This window comes from Balaenoptera physalus (genome assembly GCF_965194825.1).
Source record: "Balaenoptera physalus genome assembly, chromosome: 1".
Classification (NCBI taxonomy): domain Eukaryota; kingdom Metazoa; phylum Chordata; class Mammalia; order Artiodactyla; family Balaenopteridae; genus Balaenoptera; species Balaenoptera physalus.
The window spans coordinates 184,821,216-184,846,973 of NC_138882.1; the positions used below are offsets into that span (position 1 = coordinate 184,821,216).

The window sequence follows — 25,758 nt, forward strand, 5'->3', positions numbered from 1 at the left end:
AGAGAGTCCAGAAGGGGAGGTAGCGGAGCCGGTGGTCTGGAGACATATTGGGGCCATGGCATTTTTTTTCCTAAAGGACACTAAACTTAAAAACAAAAGTAGTTTTCAATATTAAAGAATTGGGGTGTATTATATGACGTTCTTGATTTCTCTTGAAAAACCAGGAGCTTTGGAAGCACTAGAGCCCAGCAAGGCCGCTTCCTTTAGACTCGGTGGGCGTGTGCGAGCCCAGTACAGGGCTGGCCGTGAGGGCGCTCACAGAGACGGCTCCTCGTCATCGTCACCCGCAACACTCTGCAGTGGGGCCCCTTAGAGCTGATCTGAGACAGCAGAGACCGGCAGTCGCTCTGCTCGCCCCCGGAGGCCTCCGCATCAGGACAGCGCCGCCTGGTGCTTCACGACGCGTGGGTGTGAACGCACTGCGTCCTCCCCCTCGAGGTGGACACGGGTTCCCAGAGGCCCATGTTATAGATGAGGAAAGTCGAGCTCAGAAACACCATCGGTTGTGTGCACAGGGCACAGCCGGGCCCCAGAGCCTGTGTTTCGTCTCCCTGACCCCAGCTTCCTGTCTCCTGAATCTCCTGCAGTGCTGGGACAGGCAGCTGTCACATGCCAGATGCTTCTACCCATTTCTGATTCCATCTTTGCAACAGCCCTGTGAGGTAGGCAGTCTTATTTTCATTTTACAGAGGGGGAAACTGAGGTCCAGAGAGACTAAGTGACTGGCTTAGGGTCACTGGCTAAGTGCTGACTCTGGGCTCAAACCCAAAGATCTGGCTCCAAAGCCTGGCTCTTTCCTCGACACCCCTCCCTGATTGCTTGGTTTTGATCAATTCTGCTGGGTTCAGGCTGTCACTAAAATGAATGTGTGTTTCTTGCACACACAGGAGGAGACGGAGGGGACCTGGGAATGATTCACACTCCTGCGCTGCACTCTCCGACGCTCGGTTTGTGGACAGCCCTCAGGTTCCCTCCTCCTTGCAGAGAGCTCCCTCTCCTGTCACCACAGGTCTGGTCCCCGCAGTGACCGCTGACAGAGTCGGCCTTCTCCCTGCCCTGGCCCGCGTGCCCCCGACCATGAGCTCCATGCCACCCCCAGAGACATCAGCCTCCTAACAAGGAAGGAAGCTGGCACTGGGCAGGCATGGGGCCAATTTGGATGTGACTCCAACATTGCTGGCCTGTCCCAGGGAAGGCAATTAGTCAGCTCAGAGCTGATAGGGGGAACAGGGCAGGTGGGCCAGATGTCCCAGCAGGATGGCATGCCCATTCCTCTCCATGCCCCAGGACCCTGTGGCAATAGATTTGGCCGTCTGCCTACACCTGGGACAGCAGCAAAACAAACACCTGGGCCTGGCATTTCTCAGCCAATCTGCGGGGGCCCTTCTGCCTCTGCAGATGCTGTGTACTGACCCAGCTTCTTTCTGAGCGAAGCAGATACTCAGACAGAGAGAGAGCCCCACTCCACCCGGCCTTGCGCCAGGCTCACCTCACTTCTTAAGGCCCACGGGAATCCCACGTGAGCCATGGGGACTTTCCATGGCTAAACCACGTTAGGAATGAGGCGAGGCCGCTTAGAGATCACCAAAGAATTACTGACTCAGCATCTCCAAGCACAGAGTAAAGGGGGCTGCAGGAGCCACCCATCCCTGTAGCCCCACAGAGCACTCCACGGAACCAGACTCAAAGGCATGGTTCTGTGGTCAGTTAAGTTTGGGAAACACGAGGTGGAAAGCAGTGAAATGATTTTCTTCACTGCAGAACTTGCTAGAGCCTTGAAAAGCTAATGTTCATTTTGGAGATACTATGCATTGTTTCTAAAACTTATTGACCCAGGGATTTTTTTTTTCCCCCGGCTGAATCTTGTGGCCTGCGCCAGCTCGGGGCACTGGCTTGGGAGTCAGCAGCCTTGGGTTCCAGAACTGGCCATTGATGCCCTGCCTGGCTGTGATGTGAGGGTAGTGGGCGAGAGGCCACTAAGAGCCCTCTCAGCTCTAAGACTCTTGCTCCCTCCGGCCCTCTGCCTGGGCTGGCCCTGGAGGCTGGGGTGAGGTTGCTGAACTAACCTGAGCCATGCTTGGCATCTGTACAAAGGGGGCCTGTTCTGCCCATCTCATGGGGCTGGTGAGAGGCCGAAATGAGATCATTGTCGTCACCATCACCATTGCCATCATCATCGTGGCTGACATTTATCGCTACCTGAGCTGAGCCTTTTATACGTAGTAACTCATTTTCAGCTGCTCTGACAATCTTACTGTCCCTAGTGTACAGCTGAAGAAACTGAGGCACAGCATGGTTACCAGGTAGTAAATGTCAGGACTGAGGTTTGAACCCAGAGTTTGCCCAGAATCTACATCTTTCTTTTTTTTTTTAAGATTTTTTTTTTGATGTGGACCATTTTTTAAAAAGTCTTTATTGAATTTGTTACAATATTGCTTCTGTTTTATGTTTTGGTTTTTTGACGGCGAGGCATGTGGGATCCTAGCTCCCCGACCAGGGATCGAACCTGTACCTCCTGTGCTGGAAGGTGAAGTTTTAACCACTAGACCGCCGGGAAGTCCCTAGAATCTACATCTTAACCTTGACCCTAGTCTGCCTGTGAAAGGGCTTTGTAAAGTGTAAAGGGCTGTGAACTGGGAGTGGCATTGTTCAACGTAGTCTCACTGTGGTTCATCCAGGGCTTGTGCATGGCCTCTTGGGAGGACCTCTGGCCCTCGACTTGCAGGCTTTCAGAAGTTGGGGGGCCCGTGAGTGGCCCCCACTTTCCAGCTCTGCCAGGGTTGAGAAGGGAAGGGGCCTGTACCATCTCTCTCTGATGGGGAGGAGGGGTGAGCAGGGAAGTCCGGGGGTGCCCTCAGGGAGTGACTTTTCCACAAGGCTGGGGCAGGAGGAGGCCTGAGGCAGCCTGTGCCTCCTGTTGTCCTGGAGGGCCCTGGAGGGAGCTTAGATGCGACCTAACCTGTGGATTTCCCACGGCCTTCATGTTGCAGAACTTTTGTCCAAATGAAATTGTATCTATGAGATACACAAGCTGGAGCTTTGGGCTGAAGGGCAGTGAGTGTGGTTGGGGAGGTGGCCCAGGACACTGGGACTCATAAGACTCCACAGGCCACAAGTGGGTAACTACTGCCCTGGCCTGTTTTAGAGGGGACCTGAGGCCCAGAGAGGGAGACTGACTTGCCCATGATCACACAGCGAGTCCTTGGCCAAGCTGGAAACTGGGAGTCCAGAGCTGGGCTCAGGGCTCCTGACTGCGCTGGGCTGGGGGCGGGTGGGCCTTCCGGAGTGGAGAAGGCCAGGCCTCCTCCGGACCCTGAGGGCAGGGTCTGGGCAGAGCCCTGCCAGGCCCCTTGGTAGCAGCTCCACCCCGGACCGCTCCACAGAACACGGCTTGAGCTGCCTTGCTCCCAGTTTAGGGCTCATCATCCGGGTCCAGGGGCACCACTGGCCCCAGGCCAAGGCCGGCAGGTCCACCCAATGCTTGTCAGAAGCCTCTGTCAGCCACAGGTCAGGTAACGTCTGAGACGGTGGGTGCCAGGCTCAGGACTTGGAATTCAGCCAGGTTTGACCTCTGCCCCCACCACTTCCTGGCTGTGTGCCTCTAGGAGAACCTGGGACCCTCTCTGTGACTCTAACAGGGGTACAGCTGGGGGCTTCTGAGGCTGCCTGGGAGGCAGCAGGTACTCACAGTACAGTACACAGTACAACACAGAACCTGCCAGTCCCCTTGGCTCTCTGCTTTGGGGGCAGCCTGGGGTCTTACCTGGGGGTGGTTCCTCCCTCACTGGGGGACCATGGAGCTGCCCCAGGAAGGTGGCCTCCACCTACCTTATGAAGGCCCCCTGGAGAAGCTTCCTCATGGCAAGTCTGTGCTAAAACCCATGGGTAGGATGCTGCCCTCGGCCATTGCCCCATGTGACCTCCTGCAACTGAGTCCACAATGGGGAGCTGGTCACAGATCCCAGGGCCTCACCCTGGACCTTCTAATGCAGTAGGTGCGGGTGGAGCCTGGGAATCTGTATCCTTAAAACTCAAGGCTTGACAACTACTGATCTATGTATGGTTCTCAAACCTTCTCTCATTCTCTTCCTCTCTGCTCACTTTTTTTCTATCATGGGATCCTTCCAATGGACTCTTGCATGTAGGTCCAGTGTGTAACAGATAAGAGCAGAGCTTCTGGCAGAAGGTGGGGCTGGAGGCCTGCCTGCTCGTTCTTTCACCAGCTATGGCCACCTCTTGAGGGATCTCTGAGGAACCCCCATGGAACACAGTTTGCAAACCCCTGCTTATTCCAATTTCTTCCTCTGTTGGGTGGAGAAACTGAGCCCCAAAGAGCTAGTCTGTACAGGACTTGGCTAGTGAGGCTTTCTCAAGTTCTCTTAAGCTTCTTGTTGGTCAGTTGTCCCTGGGGGAGAAGTTGGGGGCCAGTGGCTGATCAGAGACTACATAGCACAGTTACTGAGAACATGAACTCTGGAGCCAGACTGCTGGAGTTGAATCCGGGTTCTGCCTCTTCCTAGCTGTGTGACTTTGGGCAAGAACTTCACCTCTCGGTGCCTTGGTTTGTTCATCTGTAAAATGGGGACAATAACAGTATTTATCTTGGAGGGTTGTTGGAAGGATTATATGAGTGGGTATCTGCAAAGGGCTCGAGGCACTCCTCCCTGCCAGACCAGGCTGGCCTTGGGCTCTGACACACGTCTCCTTATAGACATGCCACCCTGGGGGGACCCTTGGGGCTTCTGCCTCAAGAACCCAGCCTTGGGCAGCCTAATTGCTTCCCATGGTCTAAATTTCTCTGTGCTAGCCACATCAGAGTATGTTTCTATTTGAACTCAAGAAAGACAGAATGTTTTCAGAGCTGGTGGATTCTAGGGGTGAACATGTCAAACCCTCCCTGTTCCAAGGCAGAGAAGTCAGAATTCTCTCACAAAGCAGCAGTGGAAGGGAATCTGGACTCCAAGGGCTGTGCACACAGCTGGAGGAATGTCAGGTTCAGGCAGCCGGATGCCCTGATTTCAGCCCCAGGGATAAGTTTTGATCAAGTCACCTTTGGGCTCAAGATGTATGTCAAGCTGTTTCCACACTTTTTTCCTACCTCTGGTTGAACTTAAATCCACTCAAATCCTGGAGAACACAAGCCTTGGGGCCAGTGCTTTCCAGGCTCCAAAACACTTTCAGCTGGCATTTCTGAGCCCACAAGGAGGAAAGGGTTGTTACACCCACTTCATAGATGAGAACGCTGAGGCTCACAGGTTAAACAACTTGCTTGAAATCAGATGCTGGGCCAGAGCTGGAACGATTACCCAGGCCTGGCCTGGCGCCACTAGTGGGTTGCAAGGGTCCTCCAGATGGAGCAAGGCATGCAATTTGAGATTCTCTTATTTGGGTGCAATTAACTGCTACGGGTAACCTATTAAGAAAGCAATCAAAGTTTTCCAAAACCTGAAACTCAGAAATGCAAACGAACAGTCCGCCATTGTTTTCCAGGGACTTTGCTTCAGAAGCATGGCTGCTGCACCTGGCCTGACAATGTCACAAGACTCCCCTGGGGATGTGCTAGGGAATAGGATTCCTGCCATTTCCAGGAAGGAAAGGTCAAGGTTTTCAATTGCTACTATTTTTGCTTCTTAAAGATCAATCCTCTTGGGATAATTTTCTTGCGGATTCAGTTTGTTGGGGATGTAGAGTGCAGGGCTGCATATTTGCATATTTTTCAGTAACTGGGCTTTAAGACAGCATGCAGCTGTGGTTCAGGTATGCGTTCTCCATACCCTAGCTGCCATCAGGATGTATACCCTCAATCTGCTTATATGGTGACACTTCATTACGACTTAGATATTTAAACAACTTCTAACATACAGTCAAGGTCAAACCCCTAAGTTATTTTTAAGTTTATAGGGCATTCTTTTATATATAAACTTATGAATCTATCCTTTTATAAGATAAAGTTAATTATATGTATTCCCGCTTGATTCTTTATTAGTACATTTTTTTTCCACGGGAAAACGGGAACAGGTGGGAGGTAGGGGAGTGTGGCACGTTCTGCCCCACCTGGTGGGGTTTGAGTTGAAAAAACTTGAGTCGTTTGTTCAGAGCAGATGGGCAGGGGGTAGGATGTTTGGGAGGAAATGCAGGGTTTTGATGAGAGGGCCAGTTGACATTATTTATTTTTAAAAGTTTTTAATTAAAAATTTTTTTTCTTTTTTCTTTTTTTTGGCCATGCCAGGCAGCTTGCGGGATCTTAGTTCCCTGACCAGGGGTCGAACCCGGGGCCCTGGCAATGGAAGCGCGGAGTCCTAATCACTGGACCGCCAGAGAATTCCGAGATACTTTCAAACTCATATCGTCACAAGCCTGATGACCCCATCTGATGCAGCCCCACTACACCTGGATTCCCTGGGAGCCCAGGTTGAGTGACGCACACAGCAGCAGCCCCATAACCTTGGGGGACAGGTGTGGGGCAGCTCCTGGGACCCCCGGGCCATCCTGAGGGGACCCCCCCCACCTCAGGAAGTGGCAGCTCTTGTACGGCGAGGGGTTCCGTAGCAGGGCAGATGGAGACGTCCCCTGCCCAAGATGGAGAGCTTGTGCCAGACCACAGCTCGTTTCTGCTCTGCCCCCCCTGCCAGTCCCTCTCTGGGAGTGGGTTTTCTGGGCTGGAGGTAGAAGGCTAACAGATAGACTACGTCACAAAAGCAAGGAAGTGCTAGGCTGTGGCAGAGGCTACTGGTGGGTGAGGGTGGGGTGGGGTGAAGCTCAGAGCAGGCCCCTCGGAGGCACTGGAGGCGCCCACGTGCTGGGTCCCAGCCCCTCACTGCCCACACGGAGGAGCGGTTCAGGGCACTACAGACTCTGTAGGTTGGAAACCCAGTTCTACTGTTTCCTGGCTCCTTGACCCGGACAATTTACTTCGCCTGTTTATTCATCGATCATGGAGCCGTTGGAGGATTAACTGAGTTAATACACGTCAAGCACACAGTATGGACCCTGGCCCATAGTAAGTGCCCAACAAATGTTAGATGTTATTATTGTTATTACTACTGTTAGGTTACGCCAGTTAGAACCTGCCAGCACGGGTAGGAGAGCACGCAGGAGGGCCACTAAGGACAGCCACGCAGGCTGTGCACTGCACAGCTCAGGGCACCGTCCATACAGGGGTAATGCAGTGTACAACCTGTGCAACTGTCCACCGGCCCTGCAGCCGGGGCAGCCCTACTCCAATTTCTGACTAATAGTGACACTTGAAGTTGGACCATTTGGGGCAAGGTCTGGAGAAGATTAACAAAGGAGGTAGTGTGGCTTTTGAGTAGAGCTATTCGGATTTGAATCAGGTGTGGCCTGGCCCTTGAGAAGGCCACGGGATTGAAGGAGCGATAGCTAGGATCTTGGCCAAATCACTCCTCTCTGGGACAAAGTTTCCCCCATCTGTTAGGCGTAGTGGGTTGAGTTAGTTTGGTGAAGGCAAATAGGCTTTTTTCCTTGGACGCCAACTCTGACTGATTGGCGGTGTCTGTCTGAGGCTTTGTAAAGTGAAAAAATTAAAGGCCACTTTGGGCTGGGTAGGAAGGGTTCTTTAATTGATTAGTGATGTCTGCTTGAGGTCAGGGTGAGGGAAGCTGTGGCATGTGTGTTTGGGGCCATTTGCCCTCCTCACATCAGCCCAGTGGTTCTCAATCCTGGCTGCACCAGAGAAGGTTTAACCATACTCTGATTCAGGGGTGTAGCACCTGGCATTGGTAATTTTTTCTAGAAAGCTCGGCAGGTGATTTTAATGTGTGGCCAGGTTGAGAGCTGCTGGGGTAGATGCCCCTAAGTTCCTTGCAGTCCTGAGCTCTGTAACTTCTCGGCATGGTCTATACGTTATGGTGCTTTGAGCTCTCTTCTAGCAGAAATGCAAGGGGAGTTAAAAGGCTAGTCTTCCGTCAGTCTTACTGCTGGAGAGGATTTGTTGTTAAGTTGGGAGAGCGAGGTTGAAGGCACTGGCTGTGATCATGGATTGGGGTATCCAGGTGGTCTCTTCTCAGGCCACACTGTGGAGTTTCACGGGGGCAGGACTGGCTTTGCATCTGGTGAATCTTGGGTCTTGGAAAAGCCTGGCCCACTCTGGCTTCATTAGGGAAGCCCTGGGGCTCCTTTAATTTCTCTCTAACTCCTCTCAGTCCCCAGGGATGGCGGGGAAAGTCGGGACAATGCAGAGGCCCACTGAGGTCTGCAGGAAGTAATATGCCCCAAACTCATGGGGTCCCGCTCTGGGTCTTTGGAAGGAGCGCCAAGGGGGAGAAGGAAGCAGATGAAAGCTGACTGGGGCCACTGGGCTGGAGAACGCAGGGTCAGGGCGCCAGGCTCGGAGGTGGTGCATTAGGACCACGGGCTGCCCTGGATGCTAACGGCTCCTCCAAATTACAGCCAGGGTGGCAAAGATGAGATATTTCTGGGAGGCCACCCCGGCCTCAGCCCCTCGATGGGCCCAGAATCCAGCCAGCTTTCCTCGGCCCCTCCCATCACCCCCTCAGGACCCAGCCCTGGAATTCCAAGGAGCAGGTCATGCCAGGCTTTGCCTCCCACCCGGAGTAAGATAGAAGCAATCAAATAACATAGAATTCGATCATATTTTAAAATAAGCTTTATTTAGTTTTTTTTTTAATATTTTATATTTGCATCCATGCCTTCGAGAAACCTTTCCCACGGGAAAGGTTATTTTCATCTACTGTTACCCATAACTCATTCGCTATTTGACGTAGTTCTCTTAAATAAATCATCCTTAGTAACTCTTAGAATTATCTCCTAATTTCCAAAAACTGAAATGAAAATGAACTACTAAATCATTACCAGGAGGGGTTGCAATCTTATTTTCTTGTAAATAAAGGGGAAACAATAAAAATCAACCAAAAGAAAAAAATTCATGGGGGGAGAAAAGTATTTCCTAAAATATCTCTCTGCAGAGAAAGATGCCAGCTCCGGCCGCTCTCCCTCGCCGCCAGGCTGGGTGAAACGGCTCAGCCAAAGGCCAGAAAGATCCTTATTAGGTACCCTGCTTACTCCTTTCCAACCCCCCCCCTCAGGTCAGAAGGAAAGGGAGCAGCCAACTGGGGCTTTTCTGTTTGTTTTAGAGACTTTGGACAAAATATCCTATCCCTTCTGATAAGAGATGCTCCAGCATTTAGAATTCTCCTTGTTTCTTGGTAAGAGCTGAAAACGTTACTGCTAGCAGAAAGCACAACTACTGTTGTTTAGAGGGTGTGTGAATTGAGCTGTTAGTATTTAAGGTGGTGCAGAGGCGGGGATTCACAGGTTAAAAGAAAAGGGAAAGCTAGTTTCAGACTGCGGGAGGCCCTGGCTTAGAAGCTCACGTGTTCTCCATCACCCGGCGTTTACAATGCTCACGGTTCCTTTGCTGGTGAAGCCTCACCGGGGCCAACACTGCTCTCCAAAGAGGCAGATGTTCCTGCCAGCCCTTCTCTCCTCGGGTGAGCAGGCTCAGGCTGCTGTGACAAGTTGGAGGAGGGCCCGAGGGATCCCGAGAGACTCTGTGAGATGTGGCTGGAGGAACCAAGCAGAATGGGGAGGGCAGAGGTGCTGGTGCTGGACGCTGTGCCCCCAACAGGCCGCCCCTTGAGATGGGCGCCTCCCCCATGACACCTGCCTGGCCAACATGCAGAATCAACCAAGGATGAGAGAGACACAGCTGCAGCGAGGAACGCGTGCCGCTCCAGGACCCTCGGGGAACCCACTCGGGCCAAGGGTCCCTGTGGTCGTACCCTGTGGTCATGCGGTCGGCTGTCTCGCCCTGTACGCAGCAGCCTTTCTCAAAAGACAGACTCAAGAGAAGGTGACCATGACAGCAGGCATTCTGTTCACTGAGGTCAGTGCTCTGTTATTTTAGATAAATAAATATATATAGAAAGGCCTGGAGAGAGCTACAGGCGGGAAGAAAGGCGGAGCGCACTCCCATGCAGGGATGGGAGAATGGGGGAGAGAGAAGAAGAAAGAACGGAAAAAAGCAAGCTTGGAAGTCCAATGGTCCCTGGGTTCTGGCCACTCTAAACTCTACCTTGCACAGCTCGGCAGCAGCATGATCATAGAACAGACAAGTCAACAGAGAACCCGCCTCCCGCCCGCCCCCCGTGGAAAAATATACATTCCAATATTTACGTAATAATTTAGATAGAATAAGTCTTCTGCATTTGTGCAAATAAATTAAACGGAACAATTTTCTTTTCTTTTCCCCGTAAAGAAAGAAACGGCAACGCAATTTAAAAACTGGCAGGCCGTTAGAAAGAGCCCCTTTGGCCTCTGACAAACCGAGACAAGACAGGGCCCCTGGGCTGGGCTCGCAAGTCTTCGCGGAGAGTGGACCTTACCCTGATGACGATGGCGTTTGGGGGTTAAAGTGACTTGGGCGCACCCCGAGAACAGGGTCTGGTCCCACACGTTCACACCGGGGGGACGGGGGGGCGGCGGGGTGCCATGGGGGGAACATCAAACACAGACTACATCCTCGGGGAGACGGGCTCCAGAAGTAGCAGTTCGGACGAGGGACATTTACAAGCACGGAGTGCACAATAGTTTTGTTATTTACAAATACACAGCAGTCCTTCAAGTTTTCAAGTTTCATAAAAAGGGAAGGGGGGAAGGGACCAAAAAAAAAACAAAAACAAAAACCCCAACGAACCAAAAAGCGAAAAAAAAAAAACATTGAAAAAAACAAAAACAAACCCAGATTAACAACACAACTGTATCGCTCCGAGGACAACAGAGAGTTGACATGTTCACACACGTTTGTAGTATGTACATCAATTACAGAGGTGGTGACGCCGGGGAGGGGCCCACGCGAGCGGGGCTCAGCCGCACCCCCCCCCGCCCACGTGCGCGAGAGCTCCCACGCACACGCACACGCACCGCCACGCACGCCCAGCCGCGCATTCCCCGCTCGCACGCACGTCCACACGCACAGACACGCCCGCCGGGCAGCAGGCGAAGGGAGGCGGGTATCACCAGTCCGCGTCCTCCTCTATGTAATAATCAGGGGCGGTACCATCAAAGAGGCCGGGGTCGAGGGACTTCCGCTGCTTCCCTCTGGCGAAGACACGCGAGATGGAGCCGAATCCCATCTTCTCTTTCTTCTTTTTCCGTTTTTGGTCTTCAAGATCCTCTAGTGACTGAGGAGTCAGGCCGAGTGGCAGAGGTAGAGGGGAGAAGAACAAAGGCAAGCTGAGCTGGGGCAGAAGACAGGGAGGGGTGGGGGGCGGGGGATGGCTGGTGGGGGGCACCAGTGGGTAAGGATGCCAGGGTCTGCCCCTCACTCGCTGAGCGGACTTGGGCCAGTTACAGAATCTCTTGGGGACGACACTAGGACGCATCCAAGACTGTCATGAGGATGTTGCTAAAGTGAGGGTAAAAACGCTTAGAACAGCGCCTGGCACATAAGCAGCATTCGTAACGGCTGCTGGAGGGGTTTGTACTATCATCATTTAAATTCAGTTTGCCTACAGCCTTCCGGTGCTCGTGGAGGGCTTGCAGAATCGCGTCCATGCATGCTGCCACGGCCGACCATAGGGCCCATCTGGAGGGGGCATCGCAAGTGTATTAAGTTCACTGTGGAAAAAGTCCCCTTGGAAAAGGGGGTATAGGAGAGCGGGAAAAACCAGGAAGGAGGAAACCTGAGCTTCATGTCAGCCGAGAGCAAGGACCTCAGACCTTAAGGCCCTAGACAAGACGCAGGACTGGCCTCGGTAGAGCGGGGAGGCAGGGGTTTGGGTTCCAATCCCAATTATGTCACTACCCATGGAAACGTGGAGAGCCCCCAGCCTCTCTGAGCCCAGGTTTCTCGTCTGTGACATGGGGGGATTGTTAACAATAACGACAAAGACGACGATGATGATGATGATGTGGAGGAGGTCCTCCTGTCGGCGTAACTACGGGACTGGGGTGGTGTCTGCAGGAGAGCTTTGCAAACTGTCAAGTGCTTTATACAAAGATGCAGAGTGGTGGTATCGGTCAAAAAGGTGGAGGTTAGACTAGACTAATGGTTCCCCAAACCATGTCAGAATTACCTGAATTCCAGCCACCCCCCCTCCCCCAACCTGGTGGATCAGAATCTCTGGGGTGAAGGGCCCAGGAACCTGCATTAGAAAAATCTTCACTGGTGGACCCTGATGCAGACGAGCAGTCCGGAAGACCAGCATGTGGGAACCCCAGGACTAGAAAGCTGATGTCAGAGACCCCATCTGATCGTCAAATTCATGTTGTTTTCCTCCCTACAGCCCCCTTCTCACTCTGAGGATAGAGTATTGAAAGGTTAAAAATGAATTTTAAAAAGTTTCCTGCAGCAAGGGGCCCAAAGAGCCCAGGGCCCACGTCATTAGCCTTTGGATGCCAGGAGAAGACACTCTCCCGGGATGCGTGATGCACTTAGTAGGTCCACAGATCCAGAAGACGACATGGAAGCGCAGACTCAGGTGCTGAGCCTGGCTGGGGCACCGACCCATTTGTGACTGAGGTAGTGGCTTAACTCCTGTCTGCCCTGGGTGGCCAAGTATGGACGTGGTGGTGCTGAGGGCCGAGGAGAAAAAGGGTGAAGTCACGGTCAAGGTGGGGTGGAGGGAGGGCCTGAGTGGCCAGGGAAGGCACACCTACCTGTACAATGGGGTTGTGCAGGTTCTTCTGAACCGGGCCGGGACTGTCGCCCTGTAGTCAAAGGAGAAGAGGAAGATGAAACAGCAAAGACACATAACACATAAGAGCAGAGGTGGCCTGTGGAGCATGGGGTCTTCCGTGGAAGGAAGCCATCCCCTAGGGACCACCCTGCCTCTGTACTGGGGAATCCACCCTCCACCCCTGAAGCAGACACTTCCAAATGGCTCAATGACGACACCTGGGGTTCAAGAAGATGCTGCCAGGACCAGGGGTCCTGGCCAGAGGCCCTGTGGTGCTCTCCTGCCTGCTCTGGCTTCTTGACCCCTAACACCCTCTGACCAACAAATCAGTCACTCAAAGTCTTCTAAGTTCCTCTCCCAATTGGTCCATAGAGTTAGAACTGAAGTTGGTTATACTTGGTGCTTTTCATAAAGAAGTATAATTTTATAGAAAAAATAAAAATAAAGAATTTTGGGACAGGAAGACTTGGGAGACTATGTAGCCTCTTATTTCCCCCACAAACAACACAATGAATCTCTTATTTTGTGGAGGGCCAAAACAGGACTCATTAGCCTGATTTACAGGTACACAGAGAGGTTCCAGACAGTCCAACATTATAGAGCTAATTAAAACCAGAGCTACAACTCAAATTCAAGACCGTCTGGTTCTCCCTGGTCTAGTGCTCCTTCCTGTGAGTGTGCAAAAGCCCTCACCACATCCCAGAATCAGTCTGTCCTGCCTGGGGGTGGGTACCATACATCATTGGGATCACAAAAGTCATTACTAGGGATACCCCTGGTGGTCACTTCCAGAATTGCAGGCAAAAGGCAAGAAATAAAGCATGTGTCACCTGAGCCAATGTCCATCAATCTTCTCCAGCCTCTCTGTGCTGAGTCCCCACCTCTGCTCTAAATAAGTGACTAGAGCATGAAAGGATGGGGAGGTCCTTACTCCAGGTCAGGCTGTTCCTGCTGGTACCAGGCCAAATGCCTGAGCACAGACAGTTACCCGGAGCTATTTTCAGGCTTTTCCTGGCTTACCTGTGTGCACATCTGTTGAGATGGGGGATGAAGGTGGTTGAGGGAAGGTGGGGATGGAACAAATGGTAGTTTAGTCTTTAGTCCCATCTCAAGGTTTGCAAACAGAACCTATTTGGCAGGCAGCTAAGGTAGGTTGGCCCTGTACAAGGCCATCTTTGCCAAATTTATGGGGAAGAGAATGAGGTCAGAGCCAACTGAAATGCCTATGTGTAGACAACTGGCTTATCAAAGCACCCATTGCCTGGCACCAGGGCCCTGTGTGAAGTGAGCTTGGGAATAAATATGCCAGATCTGCTGCCTGTAGCCTCAGGTATGTGCCAAGGCCAAGCTGGGCAAAAGGCTAGGTCTGAGCCAGATGCAATTCAAGAGGGAAGACAAAGTATGGCCCTTGGGAAGGTATTCTCAGATGCTACGGGGTATCTGGCCCACACTAAGAACAAAGGACACTGCTGGCTGTAGGTATAACTCAACAGTGGTCCCTCAGAACAAGATAGTAACGTCAGAGGCCCCTCTACTGGCCCACCTTCCTCGCCTTGGTTCTGTCAGGACAGCCTTTGTCACCAGGGTTCTCTCCTGGGAACAAGAGAAGAACAGATTGCTTCCTTAAAGCCCCAGTTAAAACAGAATCCCAGCCCCGAGAGGGATTCAGGCCTGAAGTGACCTCCTCCCCATCCTGACGTGGCTTTGCGAGGCCCCGGCCAGCAGCCTCTGTTGTCCATGTCACCACGCTGAGGCAACTTATTTCAAATTTAGTCTTAGCTATTTTTATTAAGTGCTTTTCATTGTTATTATAGATTTGAAAAAAAAAAAAATGCTTCCATTGGGATTACTAGGATAGAATAGTTACTGATTTTTATCAATTGATATTCTACCAGTACCGTTCTGTACTTCTATTAGTCTAATGGCTTTTCTGGTTATTCTCTTGAGGTTTTCCGGGTAGATAATCATCCCACTGGCAAGTAATGGTTATCTTGTCTTTCTTTCGCACTATATCCACCTCATTTCTTGTTTATTATCCATCTCGCTGGTTAATAAAACATTGACTGAGTTTTTGAGAAAGGCTTCCTGTGCATCTGAGGACCCGAATCTACCGTGTCTTTAGGACGCGGCAAGGGAGCCCTCCGGATTATCAATCGCGTGATGGAACACTTGTGAAAAGTGGTCCCCACATCCTGACCCCAGTGTTTCACATTAGAGCCTTGACGTGGCGTCTTCCTGTCCTCAGATGCTTGACCCACCCATCTTTGTTCACCCCCTCACTCCTGGGGAGCCTGTCTGTCCCACCAGCCATCAAGAGTTAGGTGGCTACGGACCTGTGCCTCTTGGCAGCTGGGACCCAGTATGAAATCAAAAACTGTGTGATAAGTAAGCAAAGCAAACATAACTTAGAACAAATTCACCAGATGCCTCTCCAGAGGCAAAACGTGCAAAAACTCCTGGAGATTCAAAAAAAATCTGGCTCATTCCTGCAGGACCAAGAGCTGGCTCTACAGGGAAACAGGGGTGGTGGTGAGGTCCTGAGCCCTGGAAGGTATGGTCTGGGAGGAGAAGCCTACGGTCCCAGACATAGCCCACCAGAGATAAGCCCAGGCTGCTCAGACCCTGAGGCCGACCCAGGCCTGCCTTCCAAGGATTTTCCTTGCCCTCCCGGACACAAGGAGCCAACAGGCCTCATTTCTTTCTCTCCCCACATCCATCTCTTCTTGCAAAAGGAAAGAACAGAACAGGAAATGCCTTCGCCAGAATGCTTCCTGGGTGGAAGAGAGGAAACAGCGGGTAGGTCTTCACCCCCTCCACTCCCACCCCTGAGGTTTCTGGGCAGGGCCCAAGGCCCAGGCCCTGCTGCTGCTGGCCTTACGTTGCAGAGGGAGTGCGTCCGGTGTCGAGGGGAGTTGATGTCGCTTGGCGTGGACGACCGGTCGCCTTCGGCGGCAGATGCGTCAGAGATGACGGAGGGCTGCCGGGAGTGGCAGGGGCTCACCCTGACCGCTGGAAAGCAGGGACAGCTGGTGAGTGGGGGATGGAGAGAATGTCCTTGCCTTCACTGCCTTGCAGGTCAGTCCACCCAATGCCCCCATTATACAGATGGGAACACTGAGACGTAGAGAAGAGACTTGCCCAGCTCTCCGCCCCTCTATTTCACAGCCCCACGGGTCACCAGAGAGCCACAGCAAGAATCTCCAGCCTCTGGATCCAATTAGGCCCCCTCCTAACCAGGGTGAAGGGGAAGGGGCAGGAGTCTCCAGGGGCCTCGGTGACTGTCCTCACAGTGCTCCAGCCACCTGGACGTTCCCTAGGCCTGGTGCAGTCCTAACCCATGGTCAGTACCAGCTTCCCAAGAGAGAAGCCGTGAGGCTACCACCAGCTCCTCTCTTTCTCCCACCCACTCACCCCACACCCGATCCGCAGCAGCACCTCCAAACACAGCCCCAAATCTGGCCACTTCTCTCCAGCCCCACTGCCACCACCCAAGCCCAGGCCACCACCTTCTCTTGCCTAGAAGACCATGGCGGCCTCCCAGAGGGCCTCCTTGCCTCCTCTCCTCACTGCCATGAGAACCAGGCATCCGATCTCTCTTTACCTGGGGGTAGATACGTGCGGTCCTCCTCCAAGCCGAGGGGATACAGCCCTGCCCACCCCACCAGCCTCGGCTCACGTCACACCAGCTTTCTGATGGTGCCCGACATGCGCCATCTCCCTCCTGCCTCACCCTTTGCTGGTCCTGCTGCCCATCAGGCACATTCTCATCCTTCAAGTCTCAGCCTGTCCCGAGAGAAACCTCCCCCTACTATCAGCTCTCCCCACTGTCTTTTCTTTCCCATCAAAGCACCTGTTTTCCGTTGATTTCTCTCCCTGCACTGAATATAATCTGTAATCATTCTTTGTCAGTTTAGTTACGTGTGTTTTCTGTCTTCACACCTACAATGCCAGCTTGATGAAAGCAGGCAGTCTGGGTGTCTTAGCCATGTCCAACCCCAGAGCTCACGGTGCCTGGTGTGTAGTAGGTGCTTAATCAATAGTAGATGAATTTCTGGAAGCCCACCCAAGTCCCCCAGCAGAGCGCTCTCCTGTCTGCAGGCGCTGGATGGAGAAAGCACTTTCTGCTCGACAACACTGAGGACCTACTGTGTGCAGGCAGCATGTGAGCAGGGAGGGCTACATTACTGAGAAAGACAATCCTTGCTGCCAATGGCCATATGGTCACACGTGGGGCTTTGGAGTCAGGGACTTGGGTTTCCAGCTAGGTGACGGCAGGACCCACAGGCTCCAGAAGCCAGCTGCCTGTCGCCAACCTGCATCTGTCACACAAACGCGACCACTCATAGGAGGGACAGAAAATGGAGCCAAGTGGACCGCAGATGTACAGAGGAGTTTGGGGCTTCTACTGTGGCCCATGGGTACAGATGCTGACCACAGGCTGGGCCCCTCTTCCCCTCAGTGCCTGCAGCAAACACCCCTAACACTTATTTCTGGCCCTCCCACACATCCAGTGATTACCTGGAGCTGTCAATCAAGGAGCTCTCACTGTCTCCTCTGCCAAAGGACCCCCATGTGACCTAGACTGGAGAATCAGTGCATCCACTGCCAGACACAGTGATTGGTCCAGAGGTAGGCATGTGACCCTGGCTGGCCAATCAGAGTCCTTCTTTGGGATTTACTATCCACACAGAGAAAGATTTCTCTTTCTCAAGACTTTTGAGCTTCAAGGGCTCTAAAAGCCTGAAACTGCTGGAGACTGTTTTCTGCTTTGTGAAAAGAGGTGGCCTAAAGATGAGGTCGAATGGAGGCAGGCAGAGCTGAGAGATGGATGGAGAGAGTCAGACAGACCCAGGTATTGTCTGAACCTTGGTATCCAGCTATGCCTGAGGTCCACCTCTTAGACTTTTCAGTCCCCTGAGCCATGGCCGCTGCCCCACACCCCCCTAAAAGCAGCTATAGAGTGAATAAAGAGGCTGCCCCTCCCAGTGGGCCAGATGGCCTCCTGAGACACCCCCGGAGCTGTGGCTGGGCCGGACTCACCTTGCCGGTCCCCAGGGTGGGGGGGGTGTGAGTGGTAGAGAGTCTGCTGGCTCTGCCGGATGGCTGCGGTCAGTGGGAGGTCCGCCTGCACTACCCACTCCTGGTTGCCATTAAGCACCGTCTCGCCCGGCATGGCGAGTGAATGCCGCTTGGGGACATCCTTGGTCAGCGTGGCTAAGGACTGCTTGGCCTGGAGAGAGAGCCGGGGGACAGGAAGAAGACGACGTGATCAAGGGGACCTCTCGGCCTACTGCTTGGCCATCACCCACCATCGTGAGAAAGCCATGAATCCAACCTCTGTACCAGGGCGTCTCTGGCTCTGCACTGCGTGCCAATCAGTACCTCACATGAGGGTTTGCTTTGGGGTTAGTTACCCCTTAGTTCCTGCCAACACAAAGTGAGACCACAAAGGGGAACCGAGGACACACTTAGCACTCATTCTTTCGGGTTCTCCAAGAACCAGCTGGGCTTTGAATGAGATGGTAAGAAAATGGTGTTTTGCCTTTCAGCACCTTACCTCCTCCCAAATTCAACCTTCGATGGCCCCTTCACAAGGTGCTGTGCAACACAGGCTGGGGATAGGGCAGACCCGCAACCTGGCTCTCAGGATCACATGAGAATACGTGGGACACAAGGAAACCCAGGGACAAGCGTGGGGCTGAGTTCGGGCAGCTGGGATAGAGAGCTCTTCCTTTCTCTGTCCTGTGACTGAGGTCTCTCCCAGCTTTGGGTTATCTCCCCCATGGTATGTGGGGTTGTGTTAGAAGTGATCTCAAATTATTTGAGGGAGAAAAAGGGTACATATTAGAAATGTATTAATGCGTATTCTTTCTTTCATAGTCGATTTCCACTTCCGCACTGGTTCCCCAGGCTCATGCCAGGGGAGAGGGGGCACACGGGGAGGGGCCCAAGGGCCTCGCACTGAGATTTCCAGTGAATCTGGGGGTCATACAGATGGCAGAGCCACCATGAGTGCTGGCTTTGCCCCTAAGATGAACACAGATGAAATGGAAAAACCTCATCTCATCTCTCTCCTAGCTCCAGAACTTTCCATACCTCCCCCAAGGCCCTGGGCTCCTCCATGCAGAGCAGAGGTCCTTGAGAAAGAGATTCTAGCTGAGAAATGAAGTTCTTGACCTAAAGCCTGATATACCCTCATCGCATTGACCAGCTGTGTTATTTTAGACAAGTCACTGCCTTCTCCGAGCCTTACTTTCCCCATCTGTGTAATGAAAAGCCTGGACCAATCTTTAGGGCTCCCTCTAGCTTGGATACCCCAGGAGTCTATGAAATCACTCCCCTTCCACTGCCAGCCCCCAGGGAATATAAACCCACATGGCAGAGGGAGGCCAAGTTGGAGTCAGCCCCACCCCTCAAGCCAGGTTTAGAAAACTATCATGTGCTCAGTGCAACAGCCCTGGGTCTCAAGTAGGGAGTGTAGGATTAGCTGTGCTTGACAGAGGAGAAACCAGAAGCTCAGAGAGGTTAAGTGACTTCTCCAAGAGTGCACAGCAGGCACAATGTCCAAGTTGGGGCCCAAGTCTGGGAGCCTGGGAGCCCCATGCGGTTTCTATGGTGCCCACGCTCCTCTGGGGCAAGGAAATAACCAGCACAAGTGATGCAGACTCTGAATCCACGAGGCAGAGAGTGGGGCGTGGCTGCTCACCACGGGATCCCCAGCACCTGGCTTGGGGCTGGGCACATTCAGTGAAGCACTCAGTAAAAATCTGCGGAGGAAATGGAAGCAGGCTTCTGCCGTGTCCAGGCGGATGGCCCAGGGAAGCAACTCTGTTAGTTCACTACAGGAACAGCGGAGCGATCCTCCTGCCGAAGGAAGGAGGCAGGCTGGCTGTGTCTTGGAGCTGCCATGTGCCTGCTGCAGGTCCAGTGTCATGGACTCATGTTTCCTGGACCACCGCATCTCACTCGGGACCACATCTGCTCTCCCCTCCAGGTGTCTGTGCATCTGGCCTCCGAGCCCTCCATCCTGGCACCGCTCCCTGCGGGCAGCTGCCCCACTCCCTTGCTGCCTCCTGTCCAATCCATCTTGGCTGCCAGGAAGGTGGACGTGGGTGGGAAATGAGCGCCCAGTCGGTCTGCCGTCGTGCGATCTAACCCTCAGCTCTGCCCTCTTGCAGACATCCCCAGCCACACACGTGGAAAGCACAGGCAAGTCCAAGTCTTCCACTGAAATAAGCAGCCCCTTGGGGCAGCACAGGAAGGCACGAGGAAGAGGCCTGGGCAGGACTGCTCTCCTGTCCCCACCTGGCTTCCCTCTTCCAGGTGGACCTCCCCGCTGTCTGGGCCTGAGAGCGGCACCTTCTAACTCAGCAGGCGGCTTGGAATCATCGCTGCCTGACAATGGGGAGGAGCCTACGGTTAGTCCTGCAGGATGGGGCAGGTGTGCCTGTGAATTCTGAGCACAGGAACCTCTCACAAACTGTCCACTCATGAGTTTAAACCTCTGAGACAGAGCGAAACAGAGACGTGAACTGCAGACAAGGCATGTAAGGTCTAACTTAAAATACGTGCATGTACTCTCTCTCTCTCTCTCTCTCATTGCTGCATTGAATCATCTTCCTGTGACAGTCTGCACAGCATTTCTCTACTACTCTCTTCCATTAAATTCAATTCAATGCTGGGAGCTCCCTCTGCGCCTCCACCCCCTGCTGAGAACCCTGAGCCCGCAGTGCTGAGCTCCTGGGAATTGGAGAATTGGCTCAAACACCCTCATGTGACAAAAGTCAGACAGAACTGGGTTCAAACTCCACTTCTACTATTTGACTTGCTGTGTGATCTGGAGCAAGTTACTCCACCACTCTGAGCCTCAAGGTCCTCTCAGTAAGATGGGGAACTGAGAGGGATCACTTTTATAGGTAAGTTGTGGGATGAGGTGGCCCGGCACAGCGCCTCGGAGCCCAGGCTGTGGCATCCAACGGCCTGGATTTGATCCCAGCTCTGCCACTTCCTAGCTGGGGGATCCTGAGAGAGGCCCCTCACCTCTCTGTGCCTTCATGCCCTAGTCTGTCTGATGGGGATAACATGGGTTCCATGGAGAGCGCTTAGCCGATGGTAAAAAAAAAGCTCAATGAATGTCGGTGACTGTTATTATGAAACAGTTTGCATTTCACAAGTAGGAGTCAGATGTGGAATAATTCACATGAAAGCCCAGGATACTGTCTGGTCTATTGTCCTGTTCAAAAAGTAGCAGGCTGTTAGGATTATTTATGCCTCCCTGAGATCAGACAATCTGGGAAGTGGAAAGGGAGAGCAGCGCGGGGGCCCTGCCCTCCCCCACCCTCAGGTTCCTAGCTGCCTGGAGGCCAGGAGGTACTTCCAGTCAGAGAGCTGGCCTGGCCCGGGAGGGATGCCGTGAGTGCGGCTAAAGGGGACCCTTTACGGGCTTTCCAAGGAATTTGAGCTTGGCTAGGGAAAGTCTCTCCCGCCAAAGGCTGGGAGGATCCCGGGGTTAGGAACCTTCCAAGCAAACACGAGAAGGGTCGTGCTCCCATGGACTCCAGCTGCAGAGACGCTGCATCTGCACCAAAGGGGCATGACGCCAGCTACAAGTTGACTCTACCATCCTCCTCCTGGGCTTACTGGCCGCGACCCTGTCCCAGATCTCAGGCTGCAGTAGTCGCAGGTCCAGCGTGGAGGTGCCAGCATGAGCTGATGAGGCAATACTGGCTCCATACCATCGCCAACAACCGCAGGCCCGGGGTGGAGGGAGGCTCTAGGGGGGACAGTGTCAGGCTCGGGTGGGCCCTGACCTCATGCGTGTGGCCGGGGGTCTGAGCTCAGACCCAGTGTTCAGAGCTGGCTGTGGGCAAGGGCTGGTCTGCTGGGCCAGGATGGCAGTGGTCCGGGGCCGGGAGGTGTGCCTGTGTGGCCAGCTGGTTTCCTCAGAGAGAGGGCAGGAGGGGTGCCAACCCAGAGCACGGCCGTTAAAAAAAAAAACCGCGGTCACCCTTGACCCCCGCCGCTCGACCCTGCCTCTCGCTGGTCCCTCACCGCGCCCTACTCTTGCCTGGGCCTGTGGCGGCTGTCATTTTTACAGATGAGGAAACTGAGGCCCAGGCAGCTCAAGGACACCAGATGACTGGCTAGTGGACGGGACGTGAGAATCCACGACTCCTGGTCCCGGCGCGGCCTGAGGGCAGGCTGGTCTCCAACATCCCTAACAACAGCTAACGTCCACTGAGTGAGGACGGTGAGCCTGCCCCGATTTCCCGTCACCTCACCTCACAATCACCCCAGGAGGAAGGTCTGATATGTGTGAACACAGGCTCAGAAAGGTTAAGTCACCTGTCAAAGATCACACAGCCAGAAAATGCAGGACCCCCAACTGGGGCTGTGTTAGAACTGCACGGCCGGGGCAGAGACAGACACTGAGACGAGGGAATCCCACACTTTACAGAGGAGTGGCTCTCAACGGCGTGAATTCTCTCCCCCTCCGGGGAACACTGGGAAACGTCTGGAGACTTTATTCCCCACAGTTGGGAGGAACTACAGGCATCTCGTGGGTGGAGCCCGGGGGTACTGCTGCACACCCCACAGCGCACAGGACGGTCCCACAACACACTTCTCCGGCCCCAAGTGTCAACAGCGTTGAAGGTGAGAAGCCCCGTCTACAGTGTACATAGTAACGTAAGAAGTCTCCCATTTTGGGGAGCGTTGATAGAAAACTAGGTCACCGGGAACCAGGCTCCTGGCGGGGGGCGGAGTGGGCAGGACTAGCACTTGGGGGGAGCCTGTGATCTCAGGGCTGGCAGCCCTGTCTCCCGCCTGCTCAGTGACTGGAGAGGCCAGTGGGGAAGGCCTGAGGGACGAGCGATGGCTGGCAAGAGGACACGCCTCCTTCAGGCCAGCATCTGGGTGTCCTTTCAGAGGCCTCCCATCACGGAGCACGGGGACTGCCCCCCTCCCAGCTCTGCCTCTCAACTCTCTGGGCAGCTCTGGGTGAGCCTTCTGCACACCGAGCCTGTTTCCACATCTGTAAAATGGGCACAACAAGAATACATAGCTCACTGGAGTGACTGCTAATGGATGTGGGTTTCTTATTAGGGTGATGAGATCGTTCTGGAATTAGGTAGTGGTGATGGCTGCACAACTTTGTGAATGTACTAAAGATCACTAAATTTACGTCATAAAAGGACGGATTTTATAATATGTGAATTATATCTCAATAAAACAGCATATTGAAAATTTTTTACTTTAAATAAAAAAACCACAGGGTGGTCTCCACAGAGCCAGTGCCAGGATTTCACCTACAGAGGTGAAACTGCTCCATGCGTGGTAATGCCTAGTTCGGCCAGAAGTTGTTATCAGAAAATGTCCCCTCCCCAAGGGTTGGAGCCCATCAGCAAGCACCAAGAGAGATGTTTGCTTCTTGGGAAGCCAATGTCCTTTGACTTTTACTCGAGTGAAGCGGCCCTTTTCAGCTGCATAGGGTGTGTGGAGACCCAGTGGAGGCGGGGTTGGGGAGGGGTGATATCTGAATTGGGGCAGGGCCTGCTCACCCCTCCCCAGGAAGCTGCCCCATGGCTTCAGTGTTGTGGGCAGGTCACTTAAGAAATTACCTATCACCAGTGCCACAGCCAGAACTCCTAGATCAGGATTAAGCAAGTGACCCCAGATGGACCACTTGGATACCCTGTATTTGATCAGACTTTTGAAAACTGAAGTGAAATTCAGAGGGCAAAGGGTTTGCGTTCATCTTCCCCAGCAGGGGCCACTGAGTGGACCATTCCAGATGGAATCCTGGCTTCCCCACTCCCTGCGGCTGCCTTGGCTTCGGCCCATCTCCAAGCCTGGCCCTCCACCTTCCCACTGCCCCTGTGAGCTCCTGACCTCCTCCCAGTGCACCCTGTGTGCTCGGATAGCCCGAGCTGCTTTCTGTTGCTTGCAACCCGAGGACCTCAGGCACACACGCAGGGAAGGTACCTTCCCTCTAGTCTCGTCCTGGCCAGCAGTGCAGTGAGGGGATCTGGACAACGCTGCCGGCAGCCCTGGAAGCCTCCAGGCTGTGAAATTGTGCAGATGGCAGGCAACAGAGGGGACCTCCAGGCAAGTGGACGCCCCACCAACACTGGGGCTCTCACGGGCTGTGCCTGTGCTGACGTTACAGCAAACCCACCACCCTGAGCTGCAAACATTCACCTAACTATTCACACTTAGCAGAGAGGCCTGATGCCTGCCAGTGGGAGGGGGTAAGAACCTGAGTTTTGCAGGCCAGAACTAAAGCAGGTCGAGTCATCCGGGCATGGGGAGAGTGGAAGCAGAGGTGAGCTGGCTCCCAATCCTGAAAGACCCCAGAATTCCCCAGGATGCTTGAGGTTAGTGGTCCATGGCAAGGAAGACCCATCTGTCCATCACAGGATGCTGGGAAGACTTGGGAGAATAAAGGTCTCACCTCACCCTGCACTCCCTTCCCAGATCGTCAACTTGAAAGGTTTCTGTGTGGGCTGCACGTGGCAGCAGGGCCGCCAGCACTACCGACCCCACTGGTGGGAAGACCCCAGAGAGGAGACCCAGCAGCTGGAGCTGCCTCCAGCCTGGGCAGCTCTCACCACTAGGGGTCAGCATTGGACAAGGAGACCCAGGAGGCAGAGGGTGGGATTGGTCCCAGGAGGGGCCCACAGATCCTGACTTGCCCTGGGTAACCCCTGCTCCTGAAGGAAGTGACCATAGAAAACCTCCCTGTTGCCATATCATCACTCACCATGTACAGGCCGGGCTAAGTGCTTCTCTTGCATTATTTCACTGAAATCCTCACAAGAGCCCTATGGGATATATGCAATTACCCCTATTGACACTTGATGGAACTGAGGCCCAGACAGGTGAAGGGTCCTGCCCAAGGTCACACAGCTAGACAGCGATGGGGGCTGGATTCAAACCCAGAACCCATGGCGGTAACCACACTGTTAGCCAGCATCAGTGCTCTGCAGAGAACGCCGAGTTCTCGCTAAGAACCATGCGAGACTCCCCCCACCCTGGGAGTTCCCTGCACACTCTCGTCCCAGCCACCACCACATTGAGCCATGGTGGTTTCAAAGGCCCTTTAAGCCACGAGCTCTCTAAAGTTGATCAAACATCTCGTGGGGAAGGCAGAGTGGGATAAAGACCCTCAGCCCCACCCCAGGACCAGATAAAGGTCGCTGAAGCTCAGAGAAGTTCAGTGAGCAGACCAAGGTCACACAGGAGCAGGTAGAACAGAACTCCAGGGCTCTGGACCTCAGTTCTGCTGCCAGGCCTGGAAACACCACCTAGACTCTCTGTCCCCTCATGCAGGCTGCCCATCTCCGAGGAAAACACAGTGGAAGTATTTTGAGGGATTTTTTTGGATTAGAAAAAAACAACATTTTTTTCCTTGAGGACCCAAGTAATATAATAAGACTGATGAAAATAGGGGAAAAAAAAGGAAATAAAAGCCACGTGATCTTAGTACCCAGAGATAACCATTATTAAGTTTTTGGTGTTTTTCCTCCCAAAGGTTAGTGGATGGTTTCCCAGCATCCCCACACGCTCGGCCCCAGGCAGGTGGATGAAAGGCGGTGTGGTTGCCACAACAAGCAGAGGGGGCATCCCAGACCCCGCCCCGCCCCCGCCCCCGCCTCGGCCCCGCCCCCGCCTCGGCCCCAACCCTGCAGACTCCACTCTGGACTCCCAGGTGAACCCACGTGCACGCCCTGTCTCCCAGCACATGACATCACTTCCGGCAGATGCCCCACCGGCCCTGGGTGGGCAAGGGGGCGGGGTCTCACCATGGCCAGCTCCGCCTCCAGCTCCTTCATGCGGTTATCCTTGAGGTCCAGCTGGGAGCGCAGCGCCGTGGCGTGGTCCGTGGCCTCCTTGGCTTGGCGCCGCAGCTCCCACTTCTCGCGCTCCAGCAGGTCCTTCTCCTTGGCCAGGGCTTTGACGGCGTCCTCGCTCTCCTGTGGCGAGAGGCCAGCGTTACAAGGGGCGCGGGCGCGGGGCGCGGCCTACCCTTGGCCCAGAGGGCCTTGACCCCCAGACCAGAGGACGCGCAGGGAGGCCCCACAGCACCGCAGGTGGCCGG

The 25,758-nt window shown here is 53.8% G+C and overlaps 1 protein-coding gene across 5 annotated transcripts in view; it reads right to left on the minus strand.

The window, feature by feature from the left end:
* Window positions 1-25,758, minus strand: part of KAZN (kazrin, periplakin interacting protein) — a 468,988-nt gene that overhangs the window by 36,468 nt on the left and 406,762 nt on the right. For 4 of the 5 annotated variants that reach the window (XM_082417173.1, XM_082417176.1, XM_082417175.1 and 1 more), the window contains 5 exons: window positions 25,463-25,633; window positions 17,700-17,889; window positions 15,538-15,668; window positions 12,640-12,690; window positions 11,039-11,162 (listed from right to left, as the gene is read on the minus strand). In XM_082417173.1, coding sequence (XP_082273299.1) covers window positions 11,039-11,162; window positions 12,640-12,690; window positions 15,538-15,668; window positions 17,700-17,889; window positions 25,463-25,633 — 667 coding nt within the window. Of the gene's footprint in view, window positions 1-8,608; window positions 11,163-12,639; window positions 12,691-15,537; window positions 15,669-17,699; window positions 17,890-25,462; window positions 25,634-25,758 lie in introns of those variants that run through there. The other variant, XM_082417177.1, reaches the window with a different exon arrangement.